This window comes from Vulpes vulpes, chromosome 16 (genome assembly GCF_048418805.1).
Source record: "Vulpes vulpes isolate BD-2025 chromosome 16, VulVul3, whole genome shotgun sequence".
NCBI classification, from domain to species: domain Eukaryota; kingdom Metazoa; phylum Chordata; class Mammalia; order Carnivora; family Canidae; genus Vulpes; species Vulpes vulpes.
Window position 1 is genome coordinate 47,258,839 of NC_132795.1, and position 27,220 is coordinate 47,286,058.

Consider the following 27,220-nt stretch of genomic DNA (forward strand, 5'->3'; position numbering starts at 1 on the left):
GACGCAGTGAGGCCGCGGCGGCGGGAACGGGAGTCTCCCGGGGGAGACGGCCGCGGGGAGGCCGGGCATGGCCAGCGTGCCGCAGCTGCTGGACGACCTGTGCGAGGCCCTGCTGCCGGCCGCGGACGCTCAGCCGGGCCCGCGCCGCGGCGGCCGGCCCCGGGCCAAGCGCAGCCTCAAGCGGGCGGCCTACGACGCGCTCTTCTCGCATCTGTTCCGGGAGGAGAACCGCAGGGCGCGGCCCGGCCTGCCGAGGCTCCCGGTGAAGAACAGGGTCCTCATGGTGTCCTTCGACCTGAGGGTGGCCGGGCTGGGCGCCGAGGCCGACCGCCTGGAGCGGCTGCTGGCGGAGCTGGAGGCGGCGCCGAGCGGGCGGCTGGCGGAGGCGGGGCCGGTGCTGGAGCTCCTGGTGCGGCTGGCGGGCAGCGGGCCCCCCCGGGCACTGCGGCGGCCGCGGGACTACTTCCTGCACAGCCAGCACGTCGGCAGGAACGTGCCCTACGGCGGCTACGACTGCTCCGACCTGAGCGCGTTCGAGATGGCTGTGCGCTCGTTGATCTGCGGGGAGGAGTGCTTGTGCCAGGACGCAGTCCGCGGGGCGCTGCAGGTGATGGAGGCGGCCCCGGGCGCCGGCCTGCCCGCCGCGGGGTCGGGGCTCTTCTCCTACGGCGACCCCTGCGGGGACAGGTTTGAGAGAGACACCCGGGTCTCCCTTTTCGGGGCCCTCGTGCACAGCCGCACCTACGACATGGATGTCCGGCTGGACCTGCCGCCGGTGCCCGACAGCGCTGACGTCTCCGGGCTGCCCATCAAGGTAGCGTGTCTGCTCTCCTGTCGCCAGCTCCCCGGGCACTTGCAGATGCCTCTCCTGACCTTCCCTGGGTCACGGAAAAGGTCCGGGTCCCCGGGGGGGGCGGGGGTCCACTGCCACCTGCACACGCACACCCGCTGCTTGTCCCCCTCCAGCGCTGTGCTTTCGCACTCAGGCGGCTCTCTCCAGTCGCTGTCCCCCTAAAGTCAAAAGGAGGTACCAGCCGCAGGTTGAGTTCTGCTGGGTATTTCTCGTAGTGAGGCCCTGGAGGTGTGTCACAACCACGCTTGGGTGAGGTTTAGACCCAATGGCCTAGTGATGTCCCCGTCTTTCCTATGACATCCAGGTTCCTCAGAGTGTGGACCAGTCCGACGATGAAGGGTTCCAGTCAGCCTCTAATTTGACTCCTGACTCCCAGTCTGAACCCGGCGTGACTCCGGACATCGACCTGTGGGATGCCGTGCTCACCTACGAGGCCAGCAAGCGGAGGTGCTGGGAACAGGTTGGATGGTATGTGAGCCTTTCCTGTTCAGCACGCCCCCCGCCTCCCAGGCGCACGAGGCCTTGACTCTGCCCAGGTAGTGGTTGGGAGAGCAGGTGCACTGGGATTCAGAGCCCGGGTGTTTGGGTCAGGCTGGTGTGCGGCGGTGCCTGGGTCCTGGGGGTGAGAGAGATGCGGAGGGGAAGACTTGTGGGATGTACCCGTGTGCTGGGAACTCCTGCTGGGTTACGTCCTTACTGTGAGGGCTCCCAGTCCAAGGTGTCAAGGGCAGCCCCGCGGCGGTGTGCTCAGGGCCCTGGGCCCAGGGTGCTGGGGAGGGGACGTTCTTCGTGTCCGCTGCTCTTCACGTGAAGGGCCGAGCATGGCACTCTCCGGTCACTGCCCTGCTGCCCTGACCGCGGCCGGCATCTCGTTCCCCGGGCTCATCCGGGTTGGGGAGGCCTCTGCACTCAGGACCTCTGAGAACTGGTGAAGCGTTGGTGTCTCTTGAAACCTCCCAGAGTCGCGCGCAGATGGAAGACACAGGTTTCCCAGTACTCACTCTTGGGACTCTTGTCCTGTGTCAGCGGCTGGCAGTTCTGTGGAATAGCGGTTTGGGGAGCACTGCACGGTGTCAGGGTGCGCAGGGAGCCGAGGGCCTTCTAAGCTGGCCTCTGGGCCACGCACCATGGGCCTGGGCGTACACAGTGAGGTGCTGCTCATGCTGGGGTGGGGTCACTGTCCCCCAGGGGCCTCCTCCAGGGCCAGCCGGCTCCCAACTTCCTCAGCACCACAGGGCTTGCCTTGTCCTTCCTCCCCGGGAACTTCCCATCGGATGTCTGGTCAGGTGTTCCCCAGGCGAGTCCAGCCGTCCTGCTAGGAACTGGACCAATGGCTTAGCGCGTTCTTTTCTCCATCTCTGTGCAGTGGGTGTTTCCTTCGTGAAGCCCCACTGTTCAGGTCGCTGTTGGGATATGATTACTCACGGGTGTCTGTCCTCGGTCCCTGTGCTGCTGAGCGCACTCGATGTCCTGGGTGTCCCCTGGAGGCCCCCCTTCCCTGTGGGGAGGACAGCAGCCGTGCTCCCGGGACGTGAGCCAGTGTGCAGCGCCACCCAGCATGGTGGCTTCAGGGGGAGCCTGGGCGGGCTCGGCCCCGGCTGCCCTCCCCTGAGCCTCCTCTGCCTGTTGTGGGAACCTGATCCCACCGACCCCTGCCACCCTTTTTGCTCAAGCTCATTTCGCAAATGTCTTGAATTTGTTTCAGTTTCAAGCCCAGCCACCTGCTGGTTTCCTGCGGTGAGCTCTGGCTGGTGGGAGTGAAGGAGGCTGCTGCCTCCAGAAGCAGAGCTGGCTGTCTGCTCCGTCTTCTGGCGGCCCGGGGGACCCCCGTGGGCCTGAAGGTCACCCTCCTGCTCCTGGGCCGCTGCTCCGTGCCTGCCACCCGCTCTCAGGGAAGCGGTTTCATATGCTGAAGGCTGCCTTTGCTTCCTCGTGGGCTTTTCTCCCTTAGCTCTGACTCCCCAGAGGGCCCGCGCAGAGGGTGGTGCTGGCATGCACCCCGAGGAGTCGGGGCAGGAGCAGCGGGGGGTGAGAGGTGGGGTGGTACCCGCCTGGACCTGTCCTGAGGGACTCCCAGGAGGACCCAAACGGCGGGGTCTCTCCACGAGGGTGTGAGGGCAGACGTCCGTGTCTGGGCACACCCCTCTGCCAGCCTGGACGCCTCAGGACTGGCCGCCCTGCTCCTCTTCCACACGGCCAGTGCCGCCTTCCGGGGGCAGACGCCAGGGCTCGTCATTGCTCTGCCTGCTGCACCTGATGGCTGCCCTTGGTCGGGGAGGAGGGCTGGTCCAGATCCTCCGTGAATCTCCCTGTGCCTCCAGCTCCACTCACAGTAACCCCGTTTCTCTTGCTGCTCCCAGGGCCTCTCGAGGCCTCCCTGGCCCTGGGTTCCTAGTCGGTGCTTCCTCAGTGCTTCTGGCTGCAGCCCCTGCCCCGTGAGGGCTGGGCTTGTCCTCCGTTCACCGCCTGTGCTCAGATACTGCCGAATGAGGGGAAGAGTGACTTGTGGTGCGTTGTCAGAGAGGGTTATTGATTTTTAAGATTTTATTTATTTGAGAGAAAGTGAGTGGGGGCTGGGGAGGGGCAGAGGGAGGAGCAGGCTCCCCGCTGAGCAGGGAGCCCGACACAGGGACTCGGTCCCGGGACTCTGAGATCATGACCTGAGTCAAGGCGGATAGACTGAGCCCCACAGGTGCCCCTAAAGTAGTTTTGATTTTTTTTATAAAGATTTTATTTATTTATTCATGAGAGAGAGAGAGAGAGAGAGAGGCAGAGACACAGGCAGAGGAAGAAGCAGGCTTCATGCAGGGAGCCCGACGTGGGACCCGATCCCGGGTCTCCAGGATCATGCCCTGGCCTAAAAGCGGCGCTAAACCACTGAGCCACCAGAGCTGCCCAGTAGTTTTGATTTTAACACGTTCTGAGATGTATTGTTCTCGTACCTTGTGTGTCGCGCCTGCTGGGATGAAGGCGTGCCGGCGGTCAGACCTGCATCTTGGTGTCAGGACGCTGTTACCCTCCTCGGGGATGACTTTTGTCTCTGAAGAATAAATGATACTTTTTTGGATATCCTAGACCTAAAAATAAGTTTTTTTGCAGTGAGGAGAAAGGAGCTGGTTAGCTATTAAAAACGAGAAGAAAAGTTTGAAAAGGGCCTGTATTCGCTAAGCCCCCTTTACTGAGAAATTACTCTTTCAGTGGGTTTTAGAAAAGAGCTCTTTCAAGTGTTTTCCAGTAGGGGTTGATGGTTTTCAAGGGAATATTTAAAAAGTGACAGTTTTTTTGGCTGCTTTTGAATGATGTGCTGTGCTGTGTAGACATGGTTCTTGAATTCCTGGCCTAGGGCCCTGTGGACACAGAGCCCCTGGAGGCCGCCATGTACCCAGAGGTAGCCCTGCAAGACCCAGCGTCCCTTCTGTCTGAAACATCGTGAGCCTTGTTGCTCTGGGCCACCAAGTAAAGGAAACCTCAGTAAAATATTCAGTTGGCCCGGGGTGGGGGTGAGGTGTGGGGGGGTGCTGCGCTGGGCCCACCTGCCCCGGTCAGCTGCGGCTCCTGCCCCGGGGCTCCCCCTGCCTGCTGCGCGGCACTGTTGTCCCAAGCCCTCAGGCCCAGGAGGGGTGGAGGGGGCCGCGTGCCCATTTTGAGTCATGGTTTCACGTCTGCCGTATTCAACTTTGCGTAAAGTCCTCGGGCTCCTCCGTGTTGTAGTGTGTGTCACGGCGTCCGTCCCCACCGGGGTCCTCCTCCGTTTTACGGACTGGCCATGTTGGTTGATCCGGGCCCCTGCCGGTGACCCCTGCGGTGCCTCCGCGTGGCTCCCTTGATAATGCTGCTGAGGGCTTCGTACTGACTTAACCTAAAGATGCAGTGTCATGCCCTCCGAGGGTCTGCGCCCTGGTCTTCTCAGGCCCTCTCCCCCTGCCTTCTGCCGGCGCAGCTCAACCCTGTGCTCAGTGTCCCCCTCCGTCTCCCGCGCAGCCCCCCCGGCCACAGAGAGGAGCCCTACCTCACGGAAGCCGGCAGGGACACCTTCGACAGGTTCTGCAGGCTCTGCAGCGGGGAGCTGCAGGCGCTCGGCGGGGGCCTGCTGCAGGTCCCGCAGCCCGTGCTGGTGAAGGAGTGCGAGCTAGTGAAAGACGTGCTGAACGTCCTGATTGGGGTCGTGTCCACTACGTTTTCCCTCTGCCAGGTAAGCAAGGGCTTGGCATGCGGGGCACTGCCAGCCAGACAGCCCGCCGTCTGCCTGGCACTTTACAGGGTAGATGGGAGCCCCATGCAGCAAGCAGGCGGCCCCCGAGGCAAGCTGCTGGGTGGCAGGGTGGGGGTAAAGGCCCGCGGGTCGGCTGGCTCAGAGGTCATGGCCACAGTCTCCTCGTTTCAGTTCTGAAAGTATTAGTTTATGAACGTCCTTTCAAAATAGAAGAGTGGGGCACCCGGGTGGCTCAGTGGTTGAGCGTCTGCCTTTGGCCCAGGGTGTGACCTGGGATCGAGTCCCGCATCGGCCTCCCTGCGTGGAGCCTGCTTCTCCCTCTGCCTCTTTCTGTGTCTCTTTGGAATAAATAATTAAAACCTTCTTAAAAAAAGTGAAGAAAAGCGAGATTGTTATTGGTGAAACAGTAGAAACGTGCCTGCCATCTCCATGTCCATCCTCAGGAGGTGTTGAGAGGCCCTCGGGCGCTTCCCTGTGCTTGGACTGGGCGCTCGCTCAGCCCCGGCAGCGCCTGCCTTGCAGGAAGGGACCACGTAGTCCGGACACTGTCACTGGCTTCACCTAGTGCCACTCGCTTGGTGCGTGGGCTTCTCCTCTTGCCGGTGGCGGGAGAGCATGGGAAGTAGGGGCCATTGATCGGCCTTGTGCCCCTTGCTGGGCATTTCTTCTTCTTTTTTTTTTTTTAAGGATTTTATTTATTCATGAGACACACACAGAGAGAGGCAGAGAGACAGGCAGAGGGAGAAGCAGGCTCCCTGCGGGGAGCCCGATGTGGGATTTGATCCCCAGACCCGGGGATCCCGCCCCAAGCTGGAGGCAGAGGCTCAACCGCTGAGCCATCCAGGCGTCCCATGGGCACTTCTAAAATAAACAAATACATTTACAGACACGAAGCCTCTTGTATGTGTGATTCTGCAGCCCCCCTTCTTTCCTGTAAGCGCCCAGGCTCTCCGTATCTTACGTGTTCTCATCTAGTGGCTGTTCTCGAACTGGAGTATGTGTGAGAAGCACGTCCTGGGGTTGCCCGGAGACGTGCTCTCCGACCGACTCCTCAGGTGGTTGATGTGGGTACTAGTGTGAGGGCCATCCTCTGGGAGACCTAGAATGCCGTCTTTATGGCCTCGTATGAATGGCCTTACCATGGAAATAACCCTTTTTCTTAGTTTTATAAAATATACATAAGTTAAGATTTACCATCTCAAGCACTTTTTTTTCTCCAAATTTATTTATTTATTTTGAGCAGGAGAGCAGAGCGTGCGTGTGTGCGTGCGAGCAGGAAGAGGGGCAGAGGGAGTCTTAACCACACTTCTCACTGAACACGGACCCCCTTTTGGGGCTCGATCTCATGACCCTGAGATCATGGCCTGAGCTGAAACTGAGAGTTGAATGCCTAACCGATGGCACCACCCAGGTGCCCCACACATTTTTTTTATTTTTTTATTTTTATTTATTTATGATAGTCACAGAGAGAGAGAGAGGCAGAGACACAGGCGGAGGGAGAAGCAGGCTCCATGCACCGGGAGCCTGATATGGGATTCGATCCCGAGTCTCCAGGATCGCGCCCTGGACCAAAGGCAGGCGCCAAACCGCTGCACCACCCAGGGATCCCCCCACACATTTTTTTTTTAAACCACTTTGAGGTGTACAATTCAGTGGCTTTAACTACATTAACAGTGTTGTGTGGTCCTTATCACTGTTTCCAGAACTCCCCACCCCACGAAGCTGTGTCCCCGTCACACACCCTCTGCCCCCGGCCCCCCGCTCCACCAGCTCCCCTGTGCCTCCTAGAGGTGGAACCATATGGGATTCGTCCTTCTGTGTCTGGCGTAGGTCACTGAGCACAGCGTCCTCGGGGCTTACCAGGTGGGGGCGGGTGTCCGTGGCTCCTTCCTTAGGGCCGAGGATGGGCCATGTATGTGTTCCTGTGTTTTATCCCAGTTTTCATCTGTACGTGGATACAAGGGTCGCTTTCACCTTTTGGCCAGCGTGAATGTAACAAAATAACATTCCTAGTGACCATCCTGCTGGTGGAAAGTGCTGTGTCATAGTTCTGGTTTGTGTTTCCATAGTGACTAATGGTTTTGAACATATTTTATGTGCTTAGTGGCCGTTTTGTATCTTTTTTTTTTAAGATTTTATTTATTTATTTATTCATTCATTCATTCATTCATGAAAGACATATAGAGAGGGAGGCAGAGACACAGGCAGAGGGAGAAGCAGGCTCCATGCAGGGAGCCAGATGTGGGACTCGATCCCGGGACTGTGGGATCATGCCCTGAGCCAAAGGCAGGTGCTCAACTGCTGAGCCACCCAGGCGTCCTGTTTGTGTATCTTCTTTGCAGAGTTGTCTATTTGAGTTCTTTGCCCATTTTGAGTTGAGTTGTTTAGTTGTAACAGTTCTTTATATATTTTGGGTATTAATCCCTTGTCAGATTCATGATTTGCAATATTTTCTCCTGTTCTGTAGGTTGTCCTTTCACTCTCCTTATGGTTTTCTTTGAAGCACAGAAGTTTAATTTTCACAAAGTCCAGTTTGTTTGTATTTGGCTGCCTATGCCTTCGGTGTCATATGTGAGAAACTGCCAAATGTCGGGCCATGAAGATTTGCCTCTGTGTGTTCACCTAAGAGTCTCTTGGTTTTAGCTAAGTTTGTTGTTTGATCTATTTTAATTTTTTTTTTTTAAAGTAATCTCTAGGGCAGCCTGGGTGGCTCAGCTCTTTAGCGCCGCCTTCAGTCCAGGGTGTGGTCTTGGAGTCCCGGGATCGAGTCCCAAGTCAGGCTCCCTGCAGGGAGCCTGCTCCTCCCTCTGCCTGTGTCTCTGCTTCTCACTGTGTGTCTCGTGAACAAATAAATAAAATCTTTAAAAAATAACCTCTACACCCAACGGGGATTTGAACTGATGACACCAAGATCAAGACTCACATGCTCTACTGACTAGGCCAGCCAGGTGCCCCATACTTAAGTTTTGTATACGGTGTGAGGGGAGGGTCCGGCAGTTGCACGTGAATGTCTGGGTTTTCCAGCACTGTTTGTTGAAGAGACTGTTCTTACCCAGCGAATAGTTGTGGTTCCCTTATTGAAAATTAAATAACCATATACATGAGGGTTTTTCTCTGGGTTTCCTCTTTTGTTCCTCTGGTCCAGGTGTCTGTCTTTATGCCAGTAGCGCGCTGTTTTGATTACTGTAGTTTCCAGATAAGTGGAACTGGGCAATAAGTTTTGAACTGGGCAAGTGTGAATCTTCTAACGTTTTTATTTTCCAAGATTATTTTGGTTGTTTTGTTCTAAGATGTTATTTATTTATTCATGAGAGACACAGAGAGAGGCAGAGACACAGACAGAAGGAGAAGCAGGCTCCCTGCGGGGGGCCCGATGTGGGACTCGATCCCTGGGTCACGTCCTGGGCCGAAGGCAGGCGCTCAACCACTGAGCCACCCGGGCGTCCCATGAAAAATGTTTCCTTGTTGTTTGTGTGTGTGTGTGTGTGTGTGTGTGTGTGTGTGTGTGTTTTAATTTATGATAGTCACACAGAGAGAGAGAGAGAGAGGCAGAGACATAGGCAGAGGGAGAAGCAGGCTCCATGCACCAGGAGCCCGACGTGGGATTCGATCCCGGGTCTCCAGGATCGCGCCCTGGGCCAAAGGCAGGTGCTAAACCGCTGCGCCACCCAGGGATCCCTGTGTGTGTTTTTGTTACGAAGAGTGGGACCATCGGGTTATGCTTTGTGCCCACCTGCTCTTGGCTGTGGCGCTTACTGTTAGTGTGTCTTACTTTGGGGTGCCTGCCCAGTCTTGGGGACACCCCACGCTGGAAGGGGGGGAAAGGGACACCAAGCACGTTGGGCTCTGGGTGCTTGAGCTCAGTAGCCCCCCTGCCCTGTCCAGCCAGCCCAGACCTTCGTGGTGAAGCGGGGTGTCCATGTATCCGGGGCATCCCCTGAGAGCATCAGCAGCCTCCTGTCAGAGGTGGCTGAGTGTGGGACACACTACGCGCGCCTGAGCCAGTTCTCTCTGCAGCCTGTGCTGGACTCCTCATGCAGCAAGGGCCTCGTCTTCCAGGTATGGCCTCCCCCTCACGGCTGTCACCCCCTCAGGATTCGAGAACCTTACAGCCGGCCCACACCCGGGTAGGGTCCCCCTGCCGGGAGGGGCAGGTGTCCAGGGCGTTTGGGAGAGCGGAGAGGCATGCGTTGGGGAGGCAGGGTGCTGGAGCCCTCCGGGTGCTGGGCTGCTCGGGCACCTTGGCTCTGCAGTGCCCTCTGGTCCTGCGGCAGCAGTGGTGGGTGATGACCAGGTTCAGCTTGGAGATGGTGCAGGCTGGGCCTGTGGAGGCTGACCAAGACGGGACGGACTGCCACGTGGGTCGTAGGTCGTGACTGGTGGGTGGGCTGACTTGTTCTGGAGCAATCTGTGCACAGCTGCTGTGAGGACAGGAGCTGAGCTAGGGCCTGCTATGCTGGTGCAGCCCAGGACGCGCGCGCCCTGAGAGCCCAGGGTTTGGGCAACCAGAGGCCCTGTCAGAGTTGGCGCCTGAGCACGCGGCCTGGCTGCCCTTTCCAGAAGGGCCCCTGGGTCCTGCAGTTTCCAGTTTCCCGCTGTCTCTGGTCTTGGCTGCAGGGATGGGTTTGCAGTAAGCCCTGGGGTCCCATGAAGGGCCTGCGTTCTAAGCATGACACCCAGATGCCCCCTCCCAGCTGGAGCTGGAAGCTGGACCCCAGGGTTAGGTTGTGGGAGCCGAGCCTTTCCCCTTCCCCAGCTGCAGTGTGTCCTCTGGTTCCGAGCTCAGCGGCTCCGCGCCTGCGCCCGGCCGCCCTGCTCCGGCCTCCTCCTCCCCCACAGGCCTTCACCAGCGGCCTGAGGAAGTACCTGCAGTACTATCGTGCATGTGTCCTCTCCACTCCACCCACCCTGAGCCTCCTCACCATCGGCTTCCTCTTTAAGAAGCTGGGCCGGCAGCTCAGGTGAGCCTCAGCGTGGCGGTGGGTGCGGGGCCGTGGGGGGCCTCTGCCCCTGCCGGGCTCAGCGGGAGCCGTATGTGTGGGTGGCCGACCTGGCGGCCCGTCTAGGTCCCTGCCAGTGCCTGTGGCAGGTGCCATCTGGAGAGGGGGATGCTGGGAAGGAGGGTTCTGTGGGAGAGGAAACCTTGCAGGCAGAAGGGGGGAGCTGGGGTGCGGGGATGGGGGCAGTGTGCTGCCAGCTGAGCGGGGGTCTGGGGGCTGGGGGGGCTCTGGGAGGTGGTCTGGGGCCAGAGGAGGTGTCACTGCATGAGGCGGTGGGGGGCAAGGGGGCAAGTCATGGACTCGGGGTGGTTCTGAGCCTTTGCCGAGCCTGGGAAGGAGGTGGAGATGCCCAGGGGCCCAGAGTCCAGGGGTGCTGAAGCTGGGGGGATGGCGGGCGGATGGGCCTGGGGGTCTGTGTGTCGCCTGCCTGGTCTCTCTCAGCCCCTCCCCGTGTGCAGGTACTTGGCCGAGCTCTGTGGTGTCGGCACTGTGCTCCCAGGTGCCGGCGGTGAACCCAGGACTGCGTTCCCCACCGTGAGTTCTGGTTCTTCGGGTGTGGGCAGTGGGAGGGGGTCCCCTGGAGGGCTGAGCGTCCAGCTGGGCAGCTCCGGCCCCCGGCCCCACCCTGAACCACGCCCCGTGCCATCTCCAGGGCGTGAAGCTGCTCTCCTACCTCTACCAAGAAGCCCTGGATAATTGCAGCAACGAGCACTACCCCGTGCTTCTGTCCCTGCTGAAGACCAGCTGCGAGCCCTACACCAGGTGGGCCGCCCGTCCCCGACCCCGCACATGCGGGAGCCGCCCAGGTCGGAGCCCTGCTCAGGGCAGGGTTGTACACTGGGAAGGGGTGCACTGCTGGCTGCACCCCCGTGGCTGCGTGCCCCTCACTGCTGGGCGCCCACCCGCAGGTTCATCCACGACTGGGTGTACAGTGGGGTCTTCAGAGACGCTTACGGCGAATTCATGATCCAGGTGAACCACGAGTACCTGGGCTTCAGAGGTAGGTGGCTGCTGGCTGCTGGCTACTGGCTGGGCCTCTGCCGTCAGGCAGAGTGACCACAGCCAGCTGCTTGTCCTGTCCCACATGCAGACAAGTTCTACTGGACCCACGGCTACGTGCTCATTTCCAAGGAGGTGGAGGACTGCGTCCCTGTGTTCTTGAAGCACATTGCCCACGACGTGTACGTCTGCGGGAAGACCATCAATTTGCTGAAGCTCTGCTGTCCCCGGGTGAGGAGGGCCCGCCCATGCTGTCTTCCTGGATGCTCTGGTCCTGACACCTGGCCATCAGGCTCTAGTTGGTCCTCACCTGCTCCTCATTTTCCCCCGAGTGTCACAAGCGATCTGTTGAGAATCTGGGAACTTGTTCAAAGTCAGGAGGAAAAGCAAAGGTGTTTCAGAGGCCGACGGGCAGCTGTGGGAGACTGCCCAGGGAGACCGCGCCGGACGCATCCACAGGAAGACAGACCCAGGCCGGTGTAGAGAGTCGGGGGGCACAGGGTGGCCAGGCTCCAAGGGGGAGGCCTGGCAGCAGCCTACAGGTCATCCACAGGGCAGGGCCTGTGATGCGGTGCTACTGGGGTCTGGGTGGAGGGCCGGGGGCCCAGCCTGTGGCTGGAGGGGCCCGTCCTGTGCTGGGCCAAGGACACACTGGAGCTGCCGGGACGTGGGGAGTGACCGGGTGGGCTGCAGGCACGGGGAGGGCCGGGGCTGGGCGGTGGCCGGCGTGGGGTCTGTTCTGTCCAGGCTGACCGCAGCGCGCAGGTGCCCGCGTCTGTAGCCCATGCTCCTGCCGTGAGGGAGGCTGAGGGCGGCCATGGGTCCTCACAGCTTCTGGAGGGTCATTGGTGGGAGGTAGGCGTGGCTGGCACCGCAGGCAGAGACCCCCTCACAGCCCGCCCGGTACCTCCCCGGAGCCGCACCCCTCGGTGGAGTGAATGTTCCTGGGAAAGTGAGCGTCCCCACGGCTCAGCGGGAACAGAGCCGGGCAAGGGGTCTGTATGTCGCTGGCTCACTTCAGCTTCTCCCCGTTGGCAGCATTACCTCTACTGGTCCGACGTCCCTGTGCCTCGGATCTCGGTTATCTTCTCCCCTGAGGAGCTGAAGGAGGTCGAGAGGGACTGCGCCATCTACGTGGGGCGGATGGAGAGGGTGGCGCGCCACAGCTCCATCAGCAAGGAGGAGAAGGTGCCAGGCTCTGTGGGCCTGGGGGCTTTCCTTGAACCCCCGCCCCTAAGGGTCTTGGGCTGATGGGAGCAGCGGGCAAGACGGGGAGGCTGGGCCTGAGGCTCTTGGTGGGTAGGGGGTTAGGGTACTGGGGGACACCTGGGGCAGGGGCTCTGTCCTCGCCTCCGTGGGCCCCTCTCCTGCTGGGCAGGGGCTGATGTGCCAGGTCCTGAGCTTTAAGTGGTTTGGTACCTGGGGCCGCGTTGATGGAAGGCTGCTTGTGGCCTGGCGGCCGGTGGCAGCAGGGACAGGTGGGTGGGGGCTGGCTCCTTCCCAGGCCCCCCCAGGGGGCACATGCGGGTCTGGGGGCTTGGCCACCAGTTGTTCTGAGGCTCTGTGACTACCTAGGCTTGCTGCTGTGCAGGACGGGAGCCTCGCCCTCGGGGCCGGTGTTGCCCCCGGAGGGGCCCGCGCGGGGTCCCAGGAGCCCCGCGCTCAGGCCATCCTCAAGGGGGGACGGACACTTAGGACATCTGTTTACAGATGGTCCTTTTCAGGAGTTACGAATGGAAATTGCAAAACAAGAACTGATCGTGCACGCCCGGGAAGCGGCATCCAGGGTCTTGCGAGCACTCAGTGGTCCGTGTGGCTTGGGGCCTCCCTCTGTGGGTGGGGGGGCCCCTGCCGTGGGCTCCCCGTAACACCTCCCCCTCCCATCGCAACGTAGACCGGCAGACGTCCGAGCGCATGGCCTTGGACGTCCGGAAGCGAGAGCAGTTCCAGAGGTTGAAGGAGCAATTTGTGAAGGACCAGGAGGTAGGTGGTATGGCCGCGGGTGGTGCCGCCTGGGGGCGTCCGGCTCTTACCTGCGATGCTGCATATGGTCCTCTGTGTAGCGGCGCCGGGCGGCCAGGCAGGAGGCGTTGGATGACAACTTTGGCCATGCGCGAGAACTCCGTGACAGGGAGCGGAGGCTGAGGGCCCTGGAGGAGCAGCTGGAGAGGAAGGCGAGGTAGGTGGTCACTTGGCGCTGACCCTCCTGGCGTGATCCTGTGACGGTCGGCTTTTTATTTTGGAGATTTTCAAGTGTTTTAAGGTAGGAAGAGGGATCCCTGGGTGGCACAGCGGTTTGGCGCCTGCCTTTGGCCCAGGGCATGATCCTGGAGACCTGGGATTGAGTCCCACGTTGGGCTCCTGGTGCATGGAGCCTGCTTCTCCCTCTGCCTATGTCTCTGCCTCTCTTTCTGTGTGACTATCATAAATAAATAAAAATTAAGAAAAAAAAAAAAAAGGAAGAGTGGGGCTCTGAACTCGGGCCACGCACCTGGGCTGAGTGCTTCTGGCCATTTTGCCACGTTCGGGTGCACTCAGCCCGGCAGCTGGACAGACGAGGGCCTTCATCCAGCCCAGCGTCCCAGAGTCTGTGCCGTTGTGGTGCCAGCAGCTTGTCCCGCCCCCCACGCTTCTGTCAGCTGGCCGCAGAGCTGGTGTCTCCCGGGGCACCTTTCTGGGGGGAATGTCTCTTTCTGCCCGTCGTGTCTCTCGGGATCTCGTCGTCCCGACCTTACACACTGTACATGGAGCGTGTGTGCACGTGGGGGTAGACGTCATTCTGCCATTTAGGGGAGAAAGCGGGGTGTAGGGCCGTGTCCCCGTCTGGGGCAGCCAGATGGCTGTCAGCCAGCCCCGCCTGACCAGGTCCCTGTCGGTGAAAGGACCAAAATCTCGGAGTGAGGTGCTGGGGGCTTCAAGGGAAGCACGTGCAGCGTTTGCGTCGCACTCTGGGAAACTTCTGCATTTCTTTACTCCCCTGGAGTTCGCAGCTGGGGGGCAACCGCCTTCCCCCCGGGGCCTGGCTGGCTGGTCTCCTGCCAGTCCTTTGGCTTCGGTCCACATAGGGGCTCATTTTGGCTGCTGTGCCCTGGCCAGGTCCCTGCCCGGCGGGGTCCCTTCCTGCCATGTAGAGAGACCTGCCTGGCAAGGCCCCTGCTGGCCTGGGAAGGTGCCAGGCTGTGCATACCACCCACTGAGGGCCCCTACCGTGGGGAGCCGCCCTGGCCCACGGGGCACCAGCTGGACAGCGTTGGGCGGCCGCGGCAGCCGGTGTCTCTGGGTATGGCTTCAGGCAGGCGCTGGTGGACCATTATAGCAAGTTGTCAGCGGAAGCAGCTCGTCGAGAGCAGAAGGCCCTGTGGAGAATCCAGCGGCACAGGTTGGCAAGCACACGGCTTCGCTTCCTCGTGGAGGACCAGAAGCACGTTCAGGTATCGCCATGGCTCCCGACAGACGCTCTTCCCCTGAACAGCCCCTGAGAGTGTATGCAGACCCGTGTTCTGGGAGGGCATCGGTTACTGGCTCGGGGACGCCATGGCTGGGAGGAGGCCGTGCCGCCTTCTGACGAAGCGGCCAGGGCTGAGTGCTCTCTGTAGACCCGGGCCCTGTGCGCCTCCATGCTGCGGCCGCAGGGGCAGTTGGGGCTGTGGTTTCCGTGTGTTGGCTGAGGGTGGGGAGGCTCTGGGTTGGATTGTGTGGGGCCAGGTGCTCACCGCTGCTGCCTCAATTTCAGGAGATGCTGAAGGACGTGTCCGAGGGGAAGCCCCTGGAGCCACTGGCTGTCATCCCTAGTGTGGGCTCCCAGGTGAGGGGCCGGGGGCTGGACTCGGTGCACAGCATGGGGCTCTGAGCTGGGTGTCCCAGGTCTGCATGGTCCTGGGATCACCGTGGGTGCTGGGCCTGGCTTGTCCCAACGGTTCCCCACTTGATGAGCTTTGGTGCTGGTTGCAGACCTGAGCTCGGCGGACCGATGCCCACGTGTGTTTCAGGCTCTGTTTCCAAGACTCGCGCACCCTGCTGGGGGTGGCTGCTCTGACTCTGGGTACGTGGTGCAGCAGCACGTAGCTGAGTGGGACAGCCCGAGCACACAGACACCGCAGCTCCTCAAACCTCTAGCAGCAGGGACCCATGGCTCGGGGCCGGGAGCTGACCCAGGGCCGTTCCCCGAGGGCCTCAGCATCCAAGACTTCCTACCCACAGCCGGGGAGGCCAAGCAGCCTGTGCCCACAGGTGTGGCCTCTGTCCTGGAGGAGGCGCTGCAAACCATTGGCTCAGACCTGCCTCCCTCGGCTTCATCTGAAGTGGTGGGCACAGAGCCCCCTGGGCCACAGGAGTACGACTTCAGAACCATCCTGAGGCCTGCTGTAGTGCCCTTGGCTTCCCCGGGGTCTGTCCAGACCGTGGGAGGAGGCTTGAGCGATGAGGGGCCGCAGCTGTGGGGGGACAGTGTCCTGTCGCCAGAGAACACAGGCGTCCCAGATAGGCAGGTGGCTCTGCCTCACCCACACCCCCCTGGGCACAAATCCCCCCAGGAGGGGAGAAGCCAGGCCATGGGGCAGGTCCTTGGGCATGTGTCAGAGGGCAGCATTCCTGCAGGGGGTTATGTTTCTGGGATGGCACCCTCCCGCCCGCGGTGGAACATCCACGGACACGTGTCTGATGCCAGCATCAAAGTTGGGGAGAATGTGTGGGACGTGGCGTCTTCCCGCCCACGGTGGAACGTCCACGGACATGTGTCTGACGCCAGCATCAAAGTTGGTGAGAATGTGTGGGACGTGGCTCCCTCCCGCCCACGGTGGAATGTCCATGGACACGTGTCTGATGCCAGCATCAAAGTCGGGGAGAATGTGTGGGACGTGGCATCTTCCCGCCCACGGTGGAACGTCCATGGACATGTGTCTGACGCCAGCATCAAAGTTGGGGAGAACGTGTGGGACGTGGCTCCTGCCCGCCCGCGGTGGAACATCCACGGACACGTGTCTGAGTCCCACGTGGTGCTGGGTGCACTTTCTGGGGAAGGCCAGCCCAATGCAGCAAGGCCCTGCGAGAGCCCTCCTGACCATGGGTCGCAGTCTGGCCTCAGCCTGGGAGCACAGAGCCCCGTCTGGGAGCACGAGCCACAGCTGCCTGCAGAGACGGCCTCAGATGGTGCCTGTGCTCAGGTGGCCGGCTCTGGGAGTGGGCATGCACGTGGGCCCCAGGCTCTGCTGTCTGCGGTGGCTGGGTCCGGGGATCTGGGCGATGGTAACCCTGAGGAGCCAGGTGAGTGGGACCCTACAGCTGTCCTATCAGTGGTGGCACCTGTGGGCCCAAGAGGGGTTTGGGCAGAGGAAGGGCAAGAAGTCCGCAGCCTTGGGGACTTGGGAGGTGCCACCGCACAGTAGGCACTTGGCCCTGACTCCTCCCCACCCCCCCACCCCCCCTTTCTGTTGCTCAGGATCAGGGACGAGTGCAGACACTGACAGCCTCTCTCCAGGTCGCCCTATAAGCTCACAGGTGAGGGCAGACATGGTTTCGGGCGGAGGGAGTAAGCTTCGCCACCCGCCCCCCGGCCTGCCTTGCTTGGGTCTAAGGCCTCCAGGATGGGGCAACTCGGAGGGGACCCCTACCCCGCCTTTTCTTCCTAGGAAGGCGCGGCGGCCCCCAGCAGCCCCAGCCTTGGCGAGGAGGTGGCTGCGGCCCAGCGCTGGGGGCAGGAGCAGGCCTACCTGAGGGGCCTGGCAGAGCAGTACCGCCTGGAGCAGTACCCAGACAGCTATGAGGCCATGTGTGAGTGCGCGGCGGGGTGGTGGGTCCCCGTGGCCCGACTGAGGCCTGACCGTGGCCCACCGTCCTGCAGCAGAGCCTCCTGTCGCCCACCTGCTACACCATGGGCTGCCCCGGGCCTTCGCGCTCCCAGAGCACCCCCGGGGCCGGTCGGGTGCAGATGAGACCGCGGTGCAGCTGAGCGAGCTGCTGCCCCTGCCTGTGCTCATGAAGCACTCCATCACCGCCCCGCTGGCCGCGCAGTGAGTGCCCGCTCTCCTGCCCTGCCGGCCCCGCCCCTGGCCCCGCCCCCTGGCCCCGGCCCCGCCCCTCCCGCCCTGCTGACCCCGCCCCTGCCCGCCAGCGTCTCCCTGGTGAACAAGGCGGCTGTGGACTACTTCTTCGGGGAGCTCCGCCTGGAGGCGCACTTTGAGGCGCTGCGGCACTTCCTGCTCATGGAGGACGGAGAGTTCGCACAGTCCCTCAGTGACCTGCTGTTTGAGAAGGTGATCCCTGGGCGCGGCGCGGGCGGGTCGGGGCCGTGGTGGTGCCCGAACGCCCTGGGGACACCTGTGCCCTCTCCGGCCTCAGCTGGGGGCGGGGCAGACGCCCGGGGAGCTGCTCAACCCGCTGGTGCTCAACTCTGTGCTGAGCAAGGCGCTGCAGTACAGCCTGCACGGGGACACCCCCTATGCTGCCAACCTGTCCTTCGCCCTCAAGTTCCTGCCCGAGGCGTTTGCTCCTAACGCCCCGGACGTCCTGAGCTGCCTGGAGCTCAGGTACAAGGTCAGCAGGGCAGAGCCGAGGGGGCGAGCCGGGGGCGGCCCCACTGGGCGGGGGGCGTGCTAAGCTGGCTTCACCCACAGGTGGACTGGCCCCTCAACATCGTGGTCACCGAGGGCTGCCTGAGCAGGTACAGTGGCATCTTCTCCTTCCTGCTGCAGCTGAAGCTGATGATGTGGACGCTCAAGGACATCTGCTTCCACCTCAAGCGCACAGGTGAGGCCAGCTGGCCCCGGGGCGTGCCCCTGGTTGGCGCCACGGCTGACCCTCTGCCCTCCCACAGCTCTGGTGAGCCAGGCTGCTGGCTCCGTGCAGTTCCGCCAGCTGCAGTTATTCAAGCACGAGATGCAGCACTTTGTCAAGGTCACCCAGGGCTACATCGCCAACCAGATCCTGCACGTCACCTGGTGTGAGTTCCGTGCCCGGCTGGCGCAGGTGGGCGACCTGGAGGAGATCCAGCGTGCGCACGCCGAGTACCTGCACAAGGCGGTCTTCAGGTGAGGTGCTGGGCCTGGGGCCGCTCCTTGGGGCCACGTGGGGGAGTGGGGGGGTGCCCCCTACCGGCAGCTGCTTGCTTCCCCAGGGGCCTGCTGACGGAGAAAGCTGCACCTGTTATGAACGTCATCCACAGCATCTTCAGCCTTGTCCTCAAGTTCCGTAGTCAGCTCATCTCGCAGCCCTGGGTCCCGGCCAGCAGCCCCCGGGGTGCTGAGCACCCCAACTTCGCCCTCATGCAGCAGTCTTACAGCACCTTTAAGTACTACTCCCATTTCCTCTTTAAAGGTGACTGTCCCCCAGGGCCGGGTGGGCTTGGGGACAGCGGGCAGGAGCCAGCCCATGGGCCTGGCTGAGCTGCCCCCCCCCCGCCCCCCCCCCAACCAGTGGTGACCAAGCTGGTGAACCGAGGCTACCAGCCCCATCTGGAGGACTTCCTGCTGCGCATCAACTTCAACAACTACTACCAGGACGCCTGAGGCCGCACTGCACAGGTGCCCCCCACCCCTGACGCTTCCTCCTCAGGGGGCAGGCAGGGCAACCACACGGAGACGGGCCAGGGGGAGAGGCTGGTTTATTGGGGGTGTGTCTCCCCATTAGGAGCCAGGTGTGCCAGCCCCTCCAAGGGTGGCAAGGTGGGCGGGGCAGCCCCACCCCCTGGGCCTGCTTCCCTCTGCTGAGCTCCTGTCCTTGCACAATGTGGCTTCTGTAGGGAGCTCACTGAGCTTGGGGTGGGGCTGCTGAGTCTGCATCTGACAGAGACAGGTCAGGGCCTGACTGGACGTCTCAGCCGTCATGGAGAGACGGGGTGGGCTTTCCACAGGTGCGCCCCGCCTCAAGGACTCGGGGGGCCTCGGGGCCTCGGGGCTCCATGTGTGGAGGCCTCCAAGGCCGTTACGAGGATCACGTCACACACAGTTCCGCCGCCCACAGTGGGGGCTTGCTGCTGTAGGAGTGCCCCCCACTGTCTGCCCTGCTGGCCCCCTCGGGCTCCATGGCCTCCGGGGCCTGAGCAGCCTCCCCGGCACTGCGGTAAGGGGTTTCCAGCAGCTCCAGCACCCGCCGTACCTGGAGAAGGGCGGAGAGGAGTTTTAGGGGCTGCCCCTGCCCTGGTTGTCCTCCCGTGGGACCCAAGGACGGAGAGGAGACGGGGGCGAGCTTGCCTCTGAGAAATCTCCGTTCTCTGCAGCCTCAATGGCGTTTTGTGCGATGTAGTTCCGCAAGACGTACTTGGGGTTGTTGGCATGCATGATGCGCATGCGCTCAGCCTGCCAGGCCTCCTCGTCGCTGACGCCCTCCCTGTCCTTCTCCAGCCGGGCTCTGGAATCACATCCAAGTTGTTCTTTCCAGCAGATTCCGCCTCCCCCGCACCACTGCTGTGTTGGGCTCCCTGCACAGGGCGGCGTCTCCTGGGGACATGGCGCCCTGAGTCCGCGCCCGCAGCCTCACCTGTACTGCTGGAGCCAATCAGCCCAGTGGCCCTGGTTCTTGCTCAGCAGCTCGGCCGGGCTCAGCTGCTCCAGCCGTGACTGCTGCTCCACACGTTCCAGCTCCTTTGTGACGTTTGCCCGGGTGCCGATGAGCGCAAAGAGCTGAGGGTTGGACTGTGCCAGCATCAGCATCATCGAGAGCTGCCTGTGCAGAGGGGCAGTGTGAGGCGCGTTCCTACCCCTGGCTGGCTGGGCACGGAGGAGGTGGCAGTGGCTTTAGCGGCTCTGCTGTGCCAGAGCTGGCTGCCCCCCAAGGGGGTGACCCAGGCCCGACCGGCAAGGTGGCCCTTCATCCTGGCTCTGCAGCCCTTTCATGTCATGGGACGTGTGTTCCCTGAGGGGGCAGGTGCCGTGGGCCGGTAAGGGCACCATCTCGCTACTGCTGGGCACCTGCTTCTCCCTAGGGCAAGGTCACTGCCGTCCGCTTCTCCATGGTGGCCATGAGGCCACGTCCTTCCCACTTGCAGAAGAGGTGGGGGGGGGACCTGGTCCTACCAGCCAGTCCTCCATCCCATCAGCCACCCCCCACGCTGCTGCGCTAAATTCTCTCAGACCACAGTCTGTTGGCTTGTTTATTAAAACCCACAAACAGGGCTTCTGGGGGCTCAGTGGTTGAGCGTCTGCCTTTGGCTCAGGTCGTGATCCTGGGTCCTGGGATTGAGTTCCACATGGGGCCCCCGCAGGGAGCCTGCTTCTCCCTCTGTCTGTGTCTCTGCCTCTCTCTTGGCCTCATGAATAAAATTTAAAAACACGCTGCTTCCGGGTTTGAGTGTGGGCTCAGACACCATGTGCTGCCCACAGTGGGAGAAAGTGTGGGAAAGCACAGGCTGGGGGGGCCTCAGGCTCTTCCTGGGAAGCTGCTGCCCAGCCTGCTCCACCGGCCTCCCCGTACGGTGGCTGCGCTGCGGTCCCTCCCCTGGGGGCCCGAACCCTCCCTGCTCAAGCTGCCTCAGCCAGCTCTCTCTGACGTTCCCCAGGGTCTACATGGTCTCCCTCTGGAAGCAAATTCTAAGAAGTGAGACCCAGGTACCCACCGGGGATCCATCTGGGGTCGGAAGGCGAGCTTCAGCTCCTCCAGGGAGGCACATTGTGCGGTCAGCGTGGCCAGGAACTCGGGCAGGCCCAGGGCCTCCGGCCCGACTGGAAAGGAGCTCAGCACGTAGAAGGTGTTCGTGAAGTCAGCTCCTGGAACGTGGCAGTGCTCAGGGTGCCGGCAGACAGAGGCACAGGCGGCCCACCCACCCACCCACCCACACCCGGGCCACCACTCCACGCCCCAGGTCCTTCAGCTGTGCGTCAGGTCCAGGCAGCAGAGGCACGCAGGTCAGGCCCCGGCCACCCCTGCTGTGCTCTGCGTCCCCACTGCCTCCTGGGGCTGCAGAGCATCGAAGAGAAGCCCCTGGGGCACGTCCAGACACACGACAGACACGGGGAGTCCTCAGGCTGACTTGTGAAAACAGTCACCGCAGCCCCTAGAACGTCCCGGAAATAGACACAAGAGCAAACGGCCGGGAACCAGAACAGTCTGCTACAGAGACAGGCGCCGAGGAGGAGAGGGATGAACGCGGCTGGGACGTGGGCGACGGCTACCAACAACCCCTCCTCAGGGACGACTTCAGCAATAAATGGATTCTCTCCACGAGACACGGCCAAAAAGAACTTACCGAGTCCAAACGGAAAGGACAGAAAAACTATCCCAAGCAGCTGGAAACCCGCAGAGCTGGGCCAGCCCTGCCACCGTCAGACATGGGGCCTCCGCAGGAGACCATGCACCGCCAGGGCTATAGCGACGGACAGTCCATTCATCAAGATGTGACAGGTGCACAGGCCAAGCCAGCGCGAGACACACAAAGCAAATGTTCGTAACATGGAAGGAGGACCAGCACGGTGCCCTGAGGGCGCGGGAGGCTGCAGCACCCCACTTTGGATAATGGATGGAACGTCCAGATGGCCAGCCGACGCCGAGGGGGCTGCTGGCCCCTCCGGGACGGACAGGTTCAGCCACAGAGGAAGTCTTGATCTGCTCAGAGGACGAATCTCCAACCACCACGGAAGGAAGACTGTGGAGGAAAGCTGGAGAATTTGCAGATCATGTGTAAACTAACCAGTGTGTCCAAAGAGAAATTCAGAGGGAAACGAGAAAATACCTACAGGCAGGAAAAATGTGGGAAACATAAATACCGAAATTTATAGGAGGCCGCAAAAGCAGTAGGACATTGAAGGTGCTCATCAGCTACATCAGAAGAGCAGACCTGTTTTGTCACAAGAAAAAGAACTTTGCAGCTGTGTGGGGATGGAAGTCGGTGTGCACTCAGGTACACCTGAACTCCTACAGGTCAGGTGCATCTCAGAAAACAAAGCCTCCAATCCTACACCTAAGAAACTAGATGGAAAGCAAAAAGGACTAAGGTTAGCAGAAAGGAAGGAAACACGGCACGGCAGAGATCAGTGAGGGAACCCAACAAGCGAGAATCACTGAAACAAAGAGCTGGTTCTCTGAAGAGACCAACGAGATGGACTTGAAGCCACTGACAAGTAACTAAAATCAGAAACGAACGCGCAGCCGTGACAAGTGAACAGAAGACAGACTGTAGGGGGCTCCGCATGGTCACACGCCAGTGTGTCGGGTACAAGAGCAAACGGACAAGCTCCTAGAAACATTGTCGGCCCGAACGGACCCAGAAAGTCCGAGCGGTTCCGAGCAGTTCTGTAAGCTGCGAGGAGGCCGAATCGAACCCTCTGCAGGGACACAGAGTACCAGACAGTCCCCCCGGTGAGCCAGACACCTGAGCATCAGATCCGGTCCTCAAACTTCCAAAGACCAGGAGGGAACACCTCCTGATGCACTTCAGGGGAGCAGTGCCTGTGTAGCAAAGCTGAAGATGTCCCTTGGGGTCTGTGCTGCTCCCTCACCCGCAACCTGAGCCCATGGCCCCATCTGCCCTGATCTCCGGCCTCCAGCCCCAGGATGTAAGAAGTCCGTGTGTGCCGAGCAGCCTGCCGCCCGTCACCACGGAGGCATAACTGCCCACGACAGGACCTGGAGGGAGAACGACGACTGTGTTCATCTCAGTGGGTGCAAAATGGGAAGAACTTCCATAGCGAACACAAACTAGGAACAGAAGGAAACGTTCTCAATCTCGTAGAAGCCATATCTGAACAAGCCAGAGACGCTGAGCACCCTGTAAGACACGGATGCCCACTGTGGCTGCTTCCACCAGCAGTTCTGGTGGTTCCTGGCTGAGCAAGCCGAGGGCTCCGCATCGGGTCGGCCGTCCACGCTGAAGCACGGCCCCACAGTCGAAAGCAAGGACTTGAGCAGATGCGTGTACATCGGTCTCCGCTCCGCAGCAGCAAAGTGTGGCCGTCCATGCGAGGGGCCGTGACAGTCATGCGGCCGTAGAAGGAACAGAACGTGGACCCCGCCACGCAGAGAGCCAGCACCACCCTTATCACACCCTGGACGGGTCCACCTCATACGAGGTCCCCACGGGATCCGACCCACAGACGGAAGAACGGGGTGCCCGGGTGGCGGGGGGGGGGGGGGGGGAGGAGGAAACAAGCACAGGGTGTCCCACTGGGGAGACGGAAACGTTCTGGAGGGGACAGGGTGACAGGTGCACCACGGGGTGAATGTCCTGGGTGCCCCCGAGCGGCTCCCCTCATGGTGACAATGGTCAACCTCACGTGGTGTCTGCTTTGCCAACCCGAGGTGGCCGGGCTGGCAACGTGGCATAGCAGCCTGCCCACACTCACCGGTTAGGTGCATGGTCTCCAGGAGCTTGGCCACCAGCGCCCCGTCGTCATCCAGCTCCGTCCGCACCAGGCCCAGCTTCCTCCGCATCTTCTGCAGGTAATGCCGGTGGAACTCGGAGTCAAACTCCTCGGCCAGGATGGCCTCACCCAGTTCGCGGGGCAGCTCGGGCTCCAGGGCCTCCAGCAGCTTCTGCAGGTTCCACTTGCAGACCTCGGGCTGCTTGCTGTACGTATAGCGGCCGGCGTTGTCGGAGGCATTGCACACGTGGTCAGGGTCGTACCTGGGGCCAGGGTGGGGGGGCCGTGATTGTCCACGTGGCCACTGTGGGCCGGCCCCTGAGGCTCCACTCTGCCCTGAGAGCAGGGGGCCGCCCCACCTCTCCGTGCCACGCCCCTGCCCAGGCCCCTGCCCCTGTCCCCCCGGGAAAGCAGGCCCCTCCGCTCAATGCCTTCCAAGGGATTCGTGCTCCTGGGAACGGCCAACCAGGCACTGCCAGGAGCTGAACACTGCACTGAGTGCGGACGCCAGCCGCCACACACACGGCAGGTTGCACCCGGGGGTCCTGGCACCCGGGGTGCCCGCAGGCTGGCCCCGCTGCCCACCTGTCCAGGAAGCCGAAGGGCCCGTAGTCGATGGTGAGCCCCACGATGCTCATGTTGTCTGTGTTGAGCACACCGTGGCAGAAGCCCACGCACTGCCACTCGGCCACCATCCGCGCTGTGCGACGGGTCACCTGCAGCGGGACGGGTCCAGGTGGGCCCTCTGCCCCCCGTGAGCCCCAGGCCCGGCCCCTCACTGCGCTCACCGCAGGGAAGGATGCGTGGGAACGTGTAAGGAGAAAGCACCCTGGAGGAGGGATGCACGAGGGCTCCGCTTGTCCGCTCAGCCACCTGCCTCTTACATGCTCACCAATTCTGGCTCTTACGAGATCAACAGCGTCAGGAACCCTGACATTCCTTGACTCTGGCTGGGCGAGGCACGCAGATGCCCTGCAGCCCCGCGCACGGCACACCGCGTCAGGCCAAGGACCCTCCAGGACCCAGGCAGCGTGGTCCTCTGGCTTCACCTGCCCAGTCACCCCCCGCGATGTGAGCCAAACCCCGAGATGCCTCCTGGCAGCCTGAAGCCTGGGGGGACAAGGCCCCACACATGCATAGCACTCATCTGCCGGCCCTGTCTTCTTTGTTCCCACGGACGCCACAGGCCCCGGGCTCGGGACGTCGCGTGAGACATCCATCCTGCCCGGGGTGCCAGCCACACCTGAGCGCACCAGTGTGGACTGGACCCAGGCGTGGCCGTGACCCGGGCGGACGCAGGGTGCACGGTCAGGTACCCGGCACCCACTGACGTAGAGACCTTCCCTCACGGCTCCCCACGGGACCTGGCGGGGCACAGGACTCGCCAGTGTCGCCGAAACCAAGTGATCCGTGGTGTGTCCTGGGACCCGACCCTCTACGCAACACTGCCGGGAAGTCTGTCTGCTCAAAGCCCACAAGTGGTCACAGGCTTCGGGACAGGGGAGCGACTCAGGCAGCCAGGCAGGGAGCCAAGTGAGAAGCTGTGTCCACGGGCGAGTCGCCCATGTCCTGGCAGCCAGGGCCGGGGTGCTGCTGTGCGGCCCACCTACCTCCCGGAAGAAGGCGGCGTTCCTCTGCACACGGTCCTCGGCGTGAGCGGCCTGGATCTCAGGATAGAAGGTGCCGATGACATAGTCAAGCATCTGGACCCGGATGTCGTTTCTCCCCACGCTGGGGCCCTCGCGGCCTGTGTGCTCATCTGCAGGCTTAAAAATTTCAAAGGATCCGAACCTGCAGGGAGAACGAGGTCAGGCAGGTTAGATGAGACCCCAGCCCTCGTGAGGACGCTGGCCGCAGGGTCTCGTGGCCCAGGCTGGGAAGAGCACCCCAGTTAAAGCAAAACCAATGGAAACCAATGTCCTTTGGGGACATGCAGACCGTTCGCCTTTGGTCACGTCCCCCACACGCCGGGCTGGGGGAGGCTGAGGAAGGCACGACCGACCCTGGGGCGGAAGGAGGGCTCTGTGCTCACCCCCGCGTCTAGGGGCAGGTCAGCAACCGGCGTCCTGTAGTGATTGTGTCACCCAGGGGGCCTGAGGCCACGTGCGGAGATGTCCTCGGTCTCACCGACTGGCGTTCCCACCAGCGGTGAGCGCCATGTGGTCAGCCGGCCAGCGGTGCCGTGAGGGAAGCAGCCGGGGTCTCCGTGCGGAGGCAGGTGAGTGCCCTGGCTCCTCCACCCCCAGAGGACAAGAGCAGGAGCCAGGGACTGTCAGCCTCGGGCGTGGGCCAGGGCCATGGGGTCCTGGCTCCACAGCACGGGGAACCATACGGTGCCAGGCAGCAGGTGACACTGGGGAGCGACCAGGACAGGAACCAGAGGACAGAGGCTGCTGCGCGGGGCGTGAGCAGGGCTGGCCAGGGAGGGCGCGCAGCAGCCGGCCCTCCACAGCAGGCCCAGGCTCCTGCCCAGAGGCCCCGCGCCCCGCCGCGGGTGCCCGGCATTGACCCAGTGGGCCGTCCACTTCTGCGGCTCCGGGCCCGGCAGGGATGGGGTCCCAGCGCGTGGGGCTCCACGGGGCAGCCCCTCCAGCAGGCCCCTGGCCACCTGCACCACCTGCAGCTCCGGGAAGCACGCGCACAGCCCTGGGGCCCCAGTGTTACCTCAGGAAGGTGGAAGCGATCCGCAACACCACCGTGCACTTCTCGTATTTGGGGTTGCCGTCGTAGAACACGTCTCGGACGACCGTGGACTGGGACGTGACGCAGGCCCCGGCCCGCGTGGTGGGGATGCCCAGGTGGAACATGGCTTCGCTGCACAGGAACTCCCGGATGCTCGACCGAAGGACTTTGCGGCCATCAGCCTGCCTGAAATCACACACGCAGGTCACGGCGGCATCACGCAGGAGGGACTGACTCACAATGTCCTAAAGGCTTTTTGGAAACCATTCACTGGCAGCTGCAGCGTCACTGCAGGAGGACCCTAGCTTAGAGGATGTTGGATGCCCACGGCCCCGAACATGGCCCCGCGCCTGGCCTGCAGCTGGAGGCCCAACTAATGCCAGGGACAGTGAGGGCTCCGTCAGGCCTCCCAGCAGGACCTGCACCACGAGGTCACCCCCCCCCCCACCGCCGCCGCAACCCGCAATTCTACTTTAGGTGCTCTCGCCATGACCTGGGTCAGCATCACCCATAGCATCGGATGTTGTCGGCTGCCCTGCGTGCCTCGGGCCTTCACGCAGGACCTCCATCCTTTCAAGAACAGCCCTTGTGGACCAGAGCAACCTCAGGCTCACAGCAGAGCCCCGAGGAGAGTACTGGGAGTTCCCGTCCACCCCCAGCCCCCTTGACTGTCCCCACCACCACCAATGCACACCTGTTACGACCCATGGACTCGCACGGACACGTCCCCGTCATACACACCGCCGTCTCCGCCAGGGCTCGCTTCCGTGCGCTCGGACGGAGGTGGGACAGGTGGAGGCGGGTGATGGCGTCACTCGGAGCAGCCTCCCGGCCGGTTCCTCCCTCCCCTATAACCCTTGATCTTTTTTTTTTTTTTAATTTTTATTTATTATTTATGATAGTCACAGAGAGAGAGAGAGAGGCAGAGACACAGGCAGAGGGAGAAGCAGGCTCCATGCACAGGGAGCCTGACGTGGGATTCGATCCCGAGTCTCCAGGATCGTGCCCTGGGCCAAAGGCAGGCGCCAAACCGCTGCGCCACCCAGGGATCCCTAACCCTTGATCTTTCATGCGTCTCCATAGCTTTGCCTTTTCTGGAATGTGACCATTACAGCACACAGATTTTTCAGACTGGCATCTTTCATTTACGGTTCCTCCATGTCATTTTTTTTTTTAACCCAACGTG

General features: G+C 61.9%; 2 protein-coding genes across 3 annotated transcripts in view; one reads left to right on the top strand and one right to left on the bottom strand.

The window, feature by feature from the left end:
* TUBGCP6 (tubulin gamma complex component 6) lies at window positions 1-20,330 on the top strand. 2 transcript variants are annotated; one of them, XM_072741559.1, is made up of 26 exons: window positions 1-814; window positions 1,158-1,321; window positions 4,835-5,045; window positions 8,952-9,125; window positions 9,906-10,027; window positions 10,525-10,600; window positions 10,719-10,828; window positions 10,975-11,066; window positions 11,157-11,296; window positions 12,104-12,253; window positions 12,790-12,871; window positions 12,960-13,048; window positions 13,129-13,244; window positions 14,358-14,496; window positions 14,799-14,870; window positions 15,055-16,327; window positions 16,503-16,561; window positions 16,693-16,834; window positions 16,905-17,073; window positions 17,175-17,316; window positions 17,402-17,596; window positions 17,677-17,809; window positions 17,877-18,090; window positions 18,177-18,376; window positions 18,476-18,582; window positions 19,439-20,330. In XM_072741559.1, exons 1-25 carry the CDS (start codon window positions 68-70, stop codon window positions 18,565-18,567), a joined length of 5,103 nt encoding a protein of 1,700 aa, XP_072597660.1. In that variant the 5' UTR covers window positions 1-67; the 3' UTR covers window positions 18,568-18,582; window positions 19,439-20,330. The 2 variants fall into 2 exon arrangements, with proteins under 2 accessions (XP_072597660.1, XP_025875513.2); XM_026019728.2 differs by having other exon boundaries at window positions 19,442-20,330.
* Window positions 18,646-27,220, bottom strand: part of SELENOO (selenoprotein O) — a 14,220-nt gene continuing 5,645 nt past the window's right edge. Inside the window, exons 2-9 of the mRNA XM_072741560.1 lie at window positions 26,017-26,220; window positions 24,963-25,143; window positions 23,938-24,068; window positions 23,335-23,615; window positions 20,613-20,763; window positions 19,538-19,723; window positions 19,252-19,408; window positions 18,646-19,156 (exon numbers count right to left, since the gene is read on the bottom strand). Coding sequence (XP_072597661.1) covers window positions 18,983-19,156; window positions 19,252-19,408; window positions 19,538-19,723; window positions 20,613-20,763; window positions 23,335-23,615; window positions 23,938-24,068; window positions 24,963-25,143; window positions 26,017-26,220 — 1,465 coding nt within the window. The 3' untranslated portion in view covers window positions 18,646-18,982. The remainder of the gene's footprint in view (window positions 19,157-19,251; window positions 19,409-19,537; window positions 19,724-20,612; window positions 20,764-23,334; window positions 23,616-23,937; window positions 24,069-24,962; window positions 25,144-26,016; window positions 26,221-27,220) is intronic.